Source organism: Euphorbia lathyris, chromosome 1, assembly GCF_963576675.1.
Source record: "Euphorbia lathyris chromosome 1, ddEupLath1.1, whole genome shotgun sequence".
NCBI lineage: Eukaryota > Viridiplantae > Streptophyta > Magnoliopsida > Malpighiales > Euphorbiaceae > Euphorbia > Euphorbia lathyris.
The window spans coordinates 53,150,434-53,164,553 of NC_088910.1; the positions used below are offsets into that span (position 1 = coordinate 53,150,434).

A 14,120-nucleotide genomic window follows, 5' to 3' on the forward strand; every position below is an offset into this window, starting at 1 on the left:
GGAGAAACCGAGTGCTGTTTTCACCCATGGTATGGATCAACTCAAGGTTGTTAAACCTTTAGTAATGAGCTTTTAGGCTCTGATACCACTTGTTGGTCCCTTGTAAGGTTGCAAAGATAGTTCCAAGGGGGGGTTAGGAACTATTTTACCCTTTTTAAATAATTAGGGCAAACTTCTTTTTCTTAAGAAGAAAGTATATGACAGCGGCACTGAGCAATCAGCAAACACTGGCTTAGTCAACTGGTGACTAGGTCAGTTTCGTTGCTTAAGTCAGGAAATAGCACTTAGAGTCTATTCCTGAACTAAGTCGTTTGCAGCGCACAAGTCAGCTTGACCTCTTTTACTTGGTCAGTTTTAGTTTGTTTTAAGCAAGCAATGTATTAAGGAGTTAAGGGTTAGAAATACTTCACTCAGCGGAGTTATCCAGGTTCGGCTTCTTCTAAGCCTACGTCCTGTCCCCGGAACACGTTCCGAGATTTCCAATTCACTACTGAGCTCTTTAAAGGTAGAGACTCAAAAACCCTTTACAAATCAGAAGCTGAGTATAACAAGAGTACCTTCCTCTATACCTCTACTCACTTCTACTCTAATTCACTAAGTACTAAAACCGAGTACTCAGCTTCTCCTTTCTAATTCTAGAAATGATTAAGATTTGTCCTAAACAACAATTGCTAGAACACCTTAGATGATTGAGGATCAATCACTCTAGACTTTTACACAGATGTGAAAATTGTCGTGTAAGATTTGCTTTGCTTTTGGATGCAGAACTTTTGTATACGTTTGGTCAGCGTAACGGCTTTTGCTCAAAGTTCTATGTTGAATAATGATTCTGAATGCTCTATTTATAAAGAGCTGTGAGAGCTTCTGGTTATTTCGAATTTCGAAATAACCGTTGGAGGGAAACGGCTTCATGTCGTTTTCACTCAGTCTGTTCAGCAGTTCTCTTAGCCAATCAGATTCTAGCATCTTCTGTTCTTCGGTCAGTGTGGCAGTATGTTCCTCCAAATCTGGTAATGTCAAACAGACAGCTTCCTGCGTCTTCTGTTCTTTACCAAAAGAGGAAATACTTGGTCTGGAAGTTGCTTTGTGGTCAGCGGCTGTCTTGTACGTTTTGTCGAGACAGCTCAGCAACTTCTTACCGAAGTTATCTACGTGGATCTTCTGGATCCTTCATTGCTGAGCTGCGTTTCAATACTCAACGGCAGCGTTTTGTAATACGCGGGCTGAGTGATCTTGGCCTTGTTTAACTTGGGCTTTGACTTTCATATAGGGCTTGGGCCTTATGATCTTTATGTCTTGTAACAATTATAAACTCAACATTGAACACACACATTAGTAACAATAAATCAAAGCATTTAAACTTAGTGTGTTATAGAATATTTAATTGTACTTAAATAATTTTGTCAAATCAAAATCCTGTGGAAAGGTGTTTCAACAGAAGGGAGCTAGAACCTGATTATGAGCCATAAACTTCTAGAGATTTTGCTCGCACAGCCAGCCTAAGAGATCATGCTGGCTAATTGAACAAGTTGGGCTGCCTATAAATTTTTATTTTCCCACATCGTTGAGTTGCGACATTTCATCCTTAAACGTCCCCACGTCGTCATTTCATAGAGCCCAAATCACCACAGCAGCTTCAACCAACATTTGTGTAGATACCGAAGATAGTAGATTATTAAATCATACCAAAAAATCCCCTACCTGCTCTATTCGGTTGTGCCCAAAGATAATAGACCATACTCCTTTTGTTATCGAACATTCGAGGAAGACATGTCCCTCATCCTCGTCCATCGAATCACAAATCGAACATAAATTCACGTGGGTAACTGTGACGATTTGACATCTTGGGAAGGCAAGAAGAAAAAAGACGCCAGATACAATTTTTAATTTTCAGAGCTACCTGCAAATTCCAAATACGAGACCAACCAACTGAAATAGGAGGAGTTAATATAGTAGATACAATTGAAGTCTTATACCCACTTGGAATTGAGTAAACTTCTGATTTGTCAAAAAAACCAATACCAACCACCACACCTATCCAAACTTCTTCGGAGAATAGAGAAAATGAGTTTCTGATCCCACTCGTTGAAGATTGGTTCCACCAACTATCTATTCCATCTCCCATTTGTCTTCAATAGATCCTCAACCTTACCCGTCGATAGTAAGCCATTAATTAGGCTCGTTAGACACGGAAGATGAGCTACAAGGAGCTACAGACTACTCCAGATTTAAGTATTTGCTCCATTACCAATTTTACATCTCAAGCCCTTCCGAAGAAGTTCATGGCTAGCCAAAAAACTCCTCCAAATATAAGACGAATGGATTATGATCGAGTTCTGCAAAAAGAAAATTAGAGAATGAAAAATTTCGAGTTTGAAAAAGAGTTCTGATCCTACAGAATGCGCCACTCTTGCTTTGCCAGCCAACAATGCAAGATTAAAATTCCCGAAATTGACAAAACCCAATCCGAATTGAACAAATATCAGTTCAAAAATATTCAAAAATTATGTTTTACCGTACACTAACAAGAGAATTATTTACAAAAAAAAAAAAGACATTTGAAGCTATATATATAAAAAAAGCTGCCATGTTTTTTTTTATATTTTAAAGACATAATATACATTTAACTCCTCAAACTAAAACTTCAAAGTTATTTAGAATCTTAAACAATAAAAATCATCAATTATATCTTTGAATTAAATAAAAATCATCAATTGAGTCTTCATCCTATCTTAAAATAAAAAATGTGGCTATTTGATATGAAATATAATGATTTATGTCTTGGTTCAAAATAAGTTTGAAAAAGAGGATCGAAAACTGTTCAATTGAATGATTTTCGATGAGATTTTAATTGATGATTTTTGCTTAGAATTGAAACTAAATCTATAATTGTTACTTAGTTCAGAAATCTGATTGATGATTTTTACAGTTTAAGGTTCTAATTGACTTCAAAGCCTTAGTTTGAGAAGTCCATTGACTATTGACTATTTTAAATTTGTAGTGACGTCTTTTGAAAAAAAAAAGGATACCTCTAATATTATGGATCAGGAGCAGTTTTACCCCTAACGTTTAAAATTATGCAATTTTACCCATAACGTTGGAAGCCAAGAACAATTTTACTCCTAACGTTGATAAATTGGATCAATTTGAGAAATAATTCATCAAACTATCTTCTCGATCATGAATCTTGTTATCTACACTTCACACGTGCGTCATTTTATCAGTAACAAATCACAAACATTTATTTGGATGTGAAAAAAATAAAAAAAATAGAAAAATATACTATCTTTTTTGTACGAATTAGACAAAAAAAATTAAAAAATTCACCGAATTTATAAATATTAATATCAACTTCTATTATTAAATTATAAATAACAGGAAATCTTTTTTTTAGAACGAATTGATATACAGTTGGTGCGAAATAATGAACAAAAATATCTGTGTTTTATAATAGTGTCTGAAATTGATCCAATTTATCAATGTTAGGGGTAAAATTGCTATTGACTTCCAACGTTAGGAGTAAAATTGCACCATTATAGACGTTAGATGTAAAATTATTCCTGACCAAAAACGTTAGAATTATTTTTACATGTTAACCAATAAAAATTGTAGTGACGTGGCAACAGTTATGGAGGCAAGTCCAGGAGGCTCCGGTTCCATATCCAAATACAAGAATACGCTGCCGTTTAGTACAGCAAAGAGAGAGAGAGAGAGAGACGTGGATCTAGTAATTTCTAGCATAAATTCATAATTGAAGAATGTATCTAGTTCCTTCCAGACTCCTCTTGTCTCCCATCATAAAATGAGTTCCTTCACCTCCCACCGCTTCATTGCCATTAGAAGCTCATTCTGTAACCAAAATCAGAGAAAACTCTCTCTCATTCAACTACACTTGTTTACATACAATTTCACACCCAATAGAAGCTATCAATCGGGAATTCAACCTACTATATATTGTTCTTTTCCAAATTGCTTCAACTGTCTTGCGGAACAGAGGTAAGCAAATAGATTTCTATACTGCTCTTTTACTATTTTAATGTAGTTCTCTGTCACTCTCTTTTATGTTTTCTTTGTATAATCGATTCTTGAATGAATATAATTTGGCGGTTAGTAGATGAAGATTGGGAAATGTGCTTGCTTTTTCGATTACATTAACATGTTTTACTCTTTTTTGTTGTTGGTGGTTGTTCAATCTTTAACTGGTTCAGTCTTGTTGTTTTCTTTGTTCTTCATTGGGGCTTTTGTTTCTTTTCTATTTAATTTCGGAAATCGGAGTTCTCCTTTTCGTAGAATATATGCTAATCTTCTGATTATATTCAAAAATCACGTAAAGCTTTGGATTCTTGCAAATATTGGTTTGGATAATATCTTACATTTGGATTCTTGCTGATATATTAGGTTTTTTAGCTAAGTGGAAACATAGAAATGGATCCTGGAAAGTTTACCTACAAGACAAATGAGATTCTGGCTTCAGCTCATGAGTTAGCAATTAGTGGTGGTCATGCGCAGTTAACCCCATTGCATCTTGCTGTTGCTCTAATTACGGATTCTAGTGGAATCTTCAGCCAGGCAATTTCTAATTCTGGCGGGGAGAGTGCTTCACAGTCAGCGCAAAGGGTATTCAACAATGCACTAAAGAAGCTACCGTCTCAATCCCCAGCTCCAGATCAAGTTCCACCTACTAGTAGTCTTATCAAAGTGATAAGGCGTGCCCAAGCCTCACAGAAATCACGAGGTGATTCTCATTTAGCTGTTGATCAACTCATTCTGGGTCTTCTTGAGGATTCTCAGATAGGGGATTTATTGAAAGAGGCTGGAATAGCTGCAGCAAGGGTGAAATCTGAAGTGGAGAAACTGCGAGGGAAGGAAGGGAAGAAAGTAGAGAGTGCGACTGGGGACTCTAATTTTCAAGCATTGAAGACTTACGGGAGGGATTTAGTAGAACAAGCTGGGAAACTGGATCCTGTTATTGGTAGAGACGAGGAGATTAGAAGGGTTGTTAGGATTCTATCCCGGAGAACCAAGAATAACCCTGTTCTAATTGGTGAACCAGGTGTTGGTAAGACTGCTGTGGTTGAAGGTTTGGCTCAAAGAATTGTTAGAGGAGATGTGCCAACTAATCTTGCTGAGGTGAGGCTTATTGCATTGGATATGGGTGCATTGGTTGCTGGGGCGAAATATAGAGGAGAGTTTGAGGAACGGTTGAAGGCTGTCTTAAAAGAAGTGGAAGAGGCAGAGGGGAAGGTTATATTGTTTATTGATGAAATCCATCTTGTTCTCGGAGCTGGTCGAACAGAGGGGTCAATGGATGCTGCTAATCTTTTCAAGCCTATGCTTGCTAGAGGTCAACTAAGGTGCATTGGTGCTACAACATTGGAAGAGTACCGCAAATATGTGGAAAAAGATGCAGCATTTGAGAGAAGATTCCAACAAGTTTATGTAGCCGAACCTAGTGTTTCTGATACCATTAACATTCTTCGTGGCTTGAAAGAGAAATACGAAGGCCATCATGGTGTTAGAATTCTTGATCGAGCTCTTGTGGTTGCTGCGCAGTTGTCTAGTCGATATATCACAGGTATCTATTAGTTCTAGTCAATTATCATTCTTCATATGTTCTGAAATCTGAACAGGCACTAATAATGATGTTATCTCGTTCTTTAGGTCGTCATTTGCCTGATAAGGCGATTGACTTAGTTGATGAAGCTTGTGCAAATGTGAGAGTTCAGCTTGACAGTCAGCCTGAAGAAATTGATAACCTGGAAAGAAAGAAAATTCAGCTGGAGGTTGAACTACATGCTCTTGAGAAGGAGAAGGACAAAGCTAGCAAAGCTCGCTTTGCTGAAGTAAGTAGTATTTTCTGGACTTTTCTATTCCTTTTGGGAGCTTTCCATGTCTTCCTCTATATATATAAACTGCATCTAAACTTGATGATATTTCAGGTAGTAAAAGAACTTGATGATCTGAGAGACAAGCTTCAGCCTTTGATGATGAAATACAAGAAAGAGAAGGAGAGGATTGATGAAATACGACGACTGAAGCAAAAGAAAGAGGAGTTACAAATTGCAATACAAGATGCAGAACGAAGATATGATTTAGCAAGGGTTGCTGATTTGAGATATGGGGCATTGGAGGAGGTTGATGCTGCAATAGCTAGGCTTGAAGGAAGCATTGAAGGAGGTACTGATGAGAATGAGAATTTGATGTTAACCGAAACAGTTAGACCAGAACATATTTCTGAAGTTGTTAGCCGATGGACTGGTATACCTGTAACAAGGCTTGGTCAGAATGAAAAAGAGAGGCTTATTGGGCTTGGAGAAAGGTTGCATCAGAGAGTAGTGGGGCAAGACCAAGCAGTTGATGCTGTTGCGGAGGCTGTACTCAGGTCAAGAGCTGGCCTAGGGAGGCCACAACAGCCTACTGGTTCATTCCTATTTTTGGGTCCAACTGGTGTCGGCAAGACAGAGCTAGCTAAGGCTCTTGCTGAGCAGCTCTTTGATGATGATAATCAGATGGTGAGGATTGACATGTCTGAGTACATGGAGCAACATTCCGTAGCACGACTAATCGGTGCTCCTCCAGGGTAAGTCATGTGTTCGGTACATTACATGGTTTGTTTTATAGTGTTCTGGATCGAATCTTACATTTAAAGCATATTGTAGGTATGTAGGACATGAAGAAGGCGGGCAACTTACAGAGGCTGTAAGGCGAAGGCCTTATAGTGTCATCTTGTTTGATGAAGTGGAGAAAGCACATCTTTCTGTGTTTAATACTCTCCTTCAAGTTCTAGATGATGGAAGGTTAACTGATGGGCAAGGGCGCACTGTGGATTTTAGGAACACTGTCATAATCATGACATCAAACCTCGGAGCAGAGCACTTGCTATCAGGATTAACCGGTAAATGTTCAATGCAGGTAGCACGTGATAGAGTTATGCAAGAGGTAAACCACATTTGACATATACTTTCTGGTCTTTTTTTTTTTGGCTTTATTACCAACATTGAGTGCTGATATAACTGCAATTGTGGCAGGTGAGGAAGCATTTCAGGCCGGAATTACTGAACCGATTGGATGAAATTGTGGTGTTTGACCCACTTTCACATGATCAACTAAGGAAAGTTGCTAGGTTACAAATGAAGGAAGTAGCCCTCCGACTTGCTGAGAGGGGAATTGCATTAGCAGTGACAGATGCTGCGATAGATTATATACTGGCAGAAAGTTATAATCCTGTAAGTATTCTACCATACAAGAGTTGTATCTTTCATTTTTTCTTTCATTGGTGTAATCATTGACAAGCTTCTTACTTCTGTTATAGGTTTATGGAGCAAGACCGATTAGAAGATGGCTGGAGAAGAAAGTGGTTACTGAACTATCAAGGATGTTAATCAGAGAAGAAATAGATGAGAATACAACTGTGTACATAGATGCAGGGGCCAATGGTAATGAGTTGGTGTATCGAGTGGAGAAGAATGGGGGTCTTGTTAATGCTGCCACTGGACAGAAAGCAGAGGTATTGATTCAACTACCTAGTGGGTTGAAGAGTGACGCTGCTCAGGCAGTGAAGAAGATGAAAATTGAGGAAATTATTGGTGATGATGAAGAAGATGGGATGATTGAGTGAACTGCTGATGCGGAATTTTTATGAGAAAGGCCCTGTTTGAGTTCCTCATTTTGTTTGTTTTGCTTTGTTTCAGTCTTTTGTTCTGGTGCTTAGTGCTCTTTTTTGTTTGTATTTACTACTTCCTAAATGTAAATAAAACAGTACTTCCATAAATCTCACTGGATGATTTGGTATGTTCTGATTCTGTGTACCCTTTTTATTGATAAGGGGTAAAAGGATTGTTTCTTAAGGAGTCATTTTAGGTTTATATTATGTTTTTATATATGATTCTTACTTCTTTTGCATCCATGAATTTAGTTAGCCGAATTAAAAATTATCAGATGAATTCTAGTTTTAAGTGATGAGGTTTGACTCAAATGAAATGAACTTGGTATATTTTTACTCTTTCTTTTTGGCAGACAAGTTTTTTTTATTTTTTGGCAGATAAGTTTTACTTTTTCATTTCTAATATAGCTGAAGAACTTTTCTTTAATATATAAATTGAGAACTTATTTTCTTTTACAACTAATTCATTACATTTTATGCTAGTTGAGGGAGCTCATTGAACTAATTGATTACATTTTATGCAAGTTGATAACAGTTGAGGGAGCTAACTGAATATTTTATGTAAGTTGAGAGGGTTATCAAAATACTGAACATTTTACATAAGTTGAGAGGGTTATCGAAATTCAAGGGGATGATCAAACTTTTTACATATGATAAGAAGACAAATGATGTATTAAGTTTTTTTTGGTTAAAACGTAAATTATGTCTTTAGAAGAAAAATGAATTTATGATGTAATTTTAACCCGAAGATTTTACTGTCAGTTAAATAAAAGTTATTAACATTTGGTGTCATTTAAATAAAAGTTATTAACATTTTATGATTTAATGTTGGGGTAAATTTTATCTGTGGTGTACAAAGTTTATAGTAGATAAAAATATCGGTCAATCCGAAGTCAACACGCCACCTTATTATTTTTCATCCAACTCATTAATACAAATAGGATCTACAAATTAAAAAAAAAATAATTCTCTCTCTCTCTCGTTAACCCTTATCTCTCATCTTAATATTTCTTTCTCTCTCCAATTCCGATCTCTCTCTAACCTCTCTTTTCTAAATATTCAGATTTATATTTAATAAAATCTCAAACTGCTTTATCCGTGAGAGATTTGATTTGGGAATGGAACTCCAACAACAACCGGAGTGATGAATTCGAGATCCTTAGCATTTGCTAACCGGAGTCACAGTTTTATTGATTGTGGAACTTTTCTCTCTAACTCTTCTCTCTATAAAAAGTTTTTTAGATAAAATTGCAACTCCAGAAATCAAACAAACAACTCCAGAAATCAAACAAATTAGAAATCGAATTGCAGAAATCATGCCTTTGGGGGTTATTTTCTTCTTGTAAAGAACAATCAGATTGGAGCAAAAAATCCCATATTCGAGGAAGGAATCAGTGTGTAATGGAATCCAGTTTCTCCGTAGAGAATCATTGAACAGTGTCATTATTTAATAGCTCCATAATCAACTATGAAATCCTTGAGAGAAGAACACTTCAACTGCATTAACAAATCCAAAACCCACTCCACTCACTGGACTCAACAATATTTCAAGTAATTCACCAAACGATTGAAAGAGATTGATGAAGAAAAGAGAATAAAATTAGAAAATGAAAGTGAAGTTTTTTTCTTCCATTGAAGGGGATTTTGGGGTTTCTTCAAATGAATGAAACAGAGCACTGATTGCTCCTTCAAAAAAAAAAAAAAAAATGGGGAGCATGATGATTGCTGAGTGTTGGTGGAGTTTTGAAATTTAGACTGCAAAGGAGAAAGGAGAAGAAAATGCCAGAAGGCAGTAGAGCAGAAGAGGAAAAGGGTGGTTTTGGTAGAAAACCCAAATAAGGGTATTTTAGTAATTACATATATGGTGAGTAAACTTTTGACTTTTTGATAGGTCAAACTGCTGATGTGGCACATTGACTCCACATTGACCGGTCATTTTAACCCGCCATACATCAAAGTGGGAGGTCGGCCATACATCAAAGTGGGAGGTCATCTATAAGTTTATATATATTACTGAGACAAATTGAAGATTATACATCAAAGTGTTAAATAAGACAAATGACCTGTAATGTTAAACCAAAAATTTCAGAGATGGTGTCATTTTAATGAAAATTATCAACATTATTATAAATAGAACGCTTAGGTTTCATTAGAGAAATTGATAATCTATTCTGATTTTTCAGGATGAGTGTCTTTGGTTCTCTAAATAATTTTTAAAGGAAAATTATAAATTGGGTAACATGGGAGACTCATTTACATATTTAACCAATTTACTCAACATACTACATATCTAGACTGTTTTTGTGTGACTTTCCCATAATACCCCTAACCTTTCCACTTCCCCCTTACGCGAACGGTCACGCCCCCTTCTCCTTGGTTACGCGAAACGGTTGGCTCCTCCATTAATGATTTCCAGACTTTTGATCGTCCTATCTTCCTTTAAATTGCACGAAATCTGTACAATTTCTCCAAATCACAATGTATTTCTCTTCTTCCTCTCTTGATTCTTCATCTTCCTAATGCTAGAAAACGAAGCCATGATTCTTCATCTTTCTGTTCCTACTCGTTACTTGGTTTCTTTCTTCTTGTTACCATCAAAGAAATGATTATTCTACATTATTTCCATCGTTTTTCCTAGTTTATCATATTGTTATTGTCGCTTTTAAGGGTGAAAGGCACGAAAAATGTAAGTATCTACTGTTTTCTCTGCGTTTTTCCATGAAATCACTTCGCGTAGTCGATGATTTCGCGAAGATCTGCGATGAGAAAGAGCCTGAAACGTGACGATCTGCTTCGCTAATCGGTTATTTCGCGAAGTCTGCGAGTAGAAAATTTCATGATTTCACTCGCAGACTTCGCGAAAGAATCGATTCGCTAAGTAGATCGTCACGTTTCAGACCTCGTAGACTTCACGAAAGCATCGATTCGCTAAGTAAAATCATCATCTTCCCTGCACATTTACATTCGCATGCTTCGCTAATCCTCATTTTGCGAAGCCAAAATCGTCATTTTTCCTGCCTAACACGATTAATTTTTTCTGAAGGTGATTGAATACATAACATCCCTTTCTGGAAGACGGTGTATCGGGCTGCAGAGGAGATGACTTTCCTCCCTGTATAGAGATTAACTTCCCTCAAGATTGGCACATTAACTTTAAAATGATTGGTTAGTAGAGATTGTGCTAATCTTGGTGTGCACCATGAGACACATCCATCCCAAAAAGTCTGGACTTCCATTTCTCATCCCAAAAGGTCTGGACTTCCTGTAAAGGGAGAAATTTCCGTCTAGATTTATCACGTTCACTTTGAAGAGATTTGTTAGGAGTTTATTGTTGCAATTTTGTTGTAAATTTTGATAATGTTATGATTTTAATGTTGTTATTATGGCAATCTTGTTGTAAATTTTGATAATATTATGATTTTAATGTTAGAATCTGTTGTTGTTTGACATTTTTTGTTATATACCACTTAGCGAATTTTGTTAAAAACACAACCAGACTTCGCATATGCTAATTAAAATCATCAACTAAACCAAACATTAGCTTCGCAGGCTTCGCATATTCTGGAATCTGCAAAGTCATACGGTATGAAAATAGCCGCGCTGTAAATATTGAGGGTATTATGAGAAAGTCACAAAAAAACAATCTAGATATGTAGTAGGTTGAGTAAATGGGTTAAATATGTAAATGAGCCTCCCATTTGACCCAATTTTATAATTTTCTCAATTTTTAATCGTATGGGTTCTGAACATAATGCACCTACAAAATTTAGAGGTCCGTATTAATTAGGTTCAGGCTGTCTGGACACTGTAACACACGAAAATGGGATAAGGTAAAAAAAAAAGAAAAAAATGAAAGTCTATAAAACGTAACGAAATAAATTTCAATATTTTCTATTTTCCTAAACCAATGTAGATTCTAAAGATAATATTGTATCTTTTAGATATTCCACCGGTAGGAGAAGCAATATTTCATGTAAAGTATTTTTTTTCTAAAATTTTTGCGCAATGCACTTATATTAAACAAAGGAATATTACATTAAAGAGAAAGGAAAACTCACAACCAGACTTCGCATATGCTAATTAAAATCATCAACTAAACCAAACATTAGCTTCGCAGGCTTCGCATATTCTGGAATCTGCGAAGTCATACGGTATGAAAATAGCCGCGCTGTAAATATTGAGGGTATTATGAGAAAGTCACACAAAAACAATCTAGATATGTAGTAGGTTGAGTAAATGGGTTAAATATGTAAATGAGCCTCCCATTTGACCCAATTTTGTAATTTTCTCAATTTTTAATCGTATGGGTTCTGAACATAATGCACCTACAAAATTTAGAGGTCCGTATTAATTAGGTTCAGGCTGTCTGGACACTGTAACACACGAAAATGGGATAAGGTAAAAAAAAAGAAAAAAATGAAAGTCTATAAAACGTAACGAAATAAATTTCAATATTTTCTATTTTCCTAAACTAATGTAGATTCTAAAGATAATATTATATCTTTTAGATATTCCACCGGTAGGAGAAGCAATATTTCAAGTAAAGTATTTTTTTTTCTAAAATTTTTGCGCAATGCACTTATATTAAACAAAGGAAGATTACATTAAAGAGAAAGGAAAACTCTCAACCTACCCCACCCCATGTGATTCGAACCCATGACCTCTAGGATCATAGGTAAGCTCTCAACCAACAGGCTAAGAGCTTCACCACATTTCAACTAAAGTATTATTTTCACTTATAAAAGTGCATTATTATTTATAATAATTTATACATAATTATTTGTGGATAAATACGTGTTAAGGACATGCTTTCTGGTGAGCGGCATCAGGACCTTGTGCGCACGGGTATTGTCGGATTATTGGATATTGATGATACTAATATTGTGAATGTTATGGTATATGGATAAGCTCGGTTGAGATATTCTCGGGCTATATGGTATGTGAATTTTGGATTTAAGTGGCCGCCTTAACTTGTCCAAATTGATTATTTTACCCTCCAACTCATCGAATGTCCTATTTACCTATTTAACTCCATAAAAATGGCATTTGTCACCCCCTTGTCTTATCCAAGTTGGTCATTTTACCCCTCCCAACTCATCCAATGTCCTATTTACCCCTTATGATCCTATTTACCCCCTCAACTCCATAAAATCTTATCCTTTTATAGTGCAAAATTAATAGGACTTGTTCAAATGAGTTTGAAAATATATTTTTTAATATCAACTTTTTATTTTGTGTTAATTTGATAATTTTATTGAAATTCATGTGTTTATTACAATAATTAGATAATCAAAATTTAACTAGCTAAAAAAGTTGAAAAGAGAAAGAATGAATAAAAGATACAAATAACAAGAATATTAATATAAACAAGTTAAAGACATTATATGTAGGGATAACGTACCAAAATAGGCCTATGCTTTTTGGGGAAGTATCAATTTAGGTTCCACGTACAAAATAGCACAAATATAAATTTAACGTTTAAAAAAAATGTATCAATTTAGGTTTAGCATTTAAAAAAATGTATCAATTTAAGTCTTTATAATGGATTGTGAGGGATGAGAAATACCACTTTTATGGAGTTAATGAGGTAAATAGGACATTCTATGAGTTAGATGGGCAAATTGACAAGTTGAGAGGTTGAGAAATACCACTTTTATGGAGTTAATGGGATAAATATGACATTCGATGAGTTTGGAGATAAATGACTAATTTGGACAAGTTAAAGGGTCTGGGGAAGCATTAGACCTAGTATTTATAAGTGAGTGTATTCTAGTTGGGATGTCAAACAGTAGTTTGTTTGAAAGATGAGTTCATTAATTAGTAGTGACTTTACACTTGTAAAATCCACTCACGTTTTCTTCGTTTTCTCTTTTTGAACTGTCCTCACCTCACCTATAATTTTTGTAAATTTATTATAAAAGGAATCTTTTTTTTTTTTATTGTCATCGCTGATTTTAATCAATGCTAAGATTCAAAATTGCTTTTATTGTTGGTGAGGTGTAGATTTTTTTTAACCTTTAAAATAATAAAATTTTATCTTATCTCAATTGGAAAATTTGACATTCCAATAAATTGAAATAGTTTCCAATATAAAAGTTGTTTTGGAACTATTTTTTTTTAAACTTATATGTCACTTTCTTTATAAAAATAACTTATATGTCACCAATTTAATTGTTGGTTTGAGAAATTATTTAATAATATACTAAATATTTTAGATATAATTGATATTTAGAATATTCAATATAATTATTAATAACAAATTAAATAATGATAAAATCAATATGTTCAAATTTTTGTTACGGGTAAAAATTGGTAATGCTTGAAAATCTAAGTAGTAAAATTTTAACGAAAAATATAAAAAAATAACCGATTTGTAAAGACAGTTTTGTGGTTTAAAAAATTACAAACATATGGGGTATGTGGTTTATGCAGTTTGCAAATTCAATCATTCTATCAA

The 14,120-nt window shown here is 35.1% G+C and overlaps 1 protein-coding gene across 1 annotated transcript; it reads left to right on the forward strand.

Moving 5' to 3' along the window:
• The first annotated feature begins 3,807 nt into the window (after window positions 1–3,807).
• On the forward strand, window positions 3,808–7,865 carry LOC136232990 (chaperone protein ClpB1). Its single transcript, XM_066022500.1, has 7 exons — window positions 3,808–3,996; window positions 4,399–5,575; window positions 5,662–5,843; window positions 5,940–6,580; window positions 6,660–6,939; window positions 7,029–7,226; window positions 7,313–7,865. Exons 2-7 carry the CDS (start codon window positions 4,426–4,428, stop codon window positions 7,616–7,618), a joined length of 2,757 nt encoding a protein of 918 aa, XP_065878572.1. The 5' UTR covers window positions 3,808–3,996; window positions 4,399–4,425; the 3' UTR covers window positions 7,619–7,865.
• The last annotated feature ends 6,255 nt before the right edge of the window (window positions 7,866–14,120 follow it).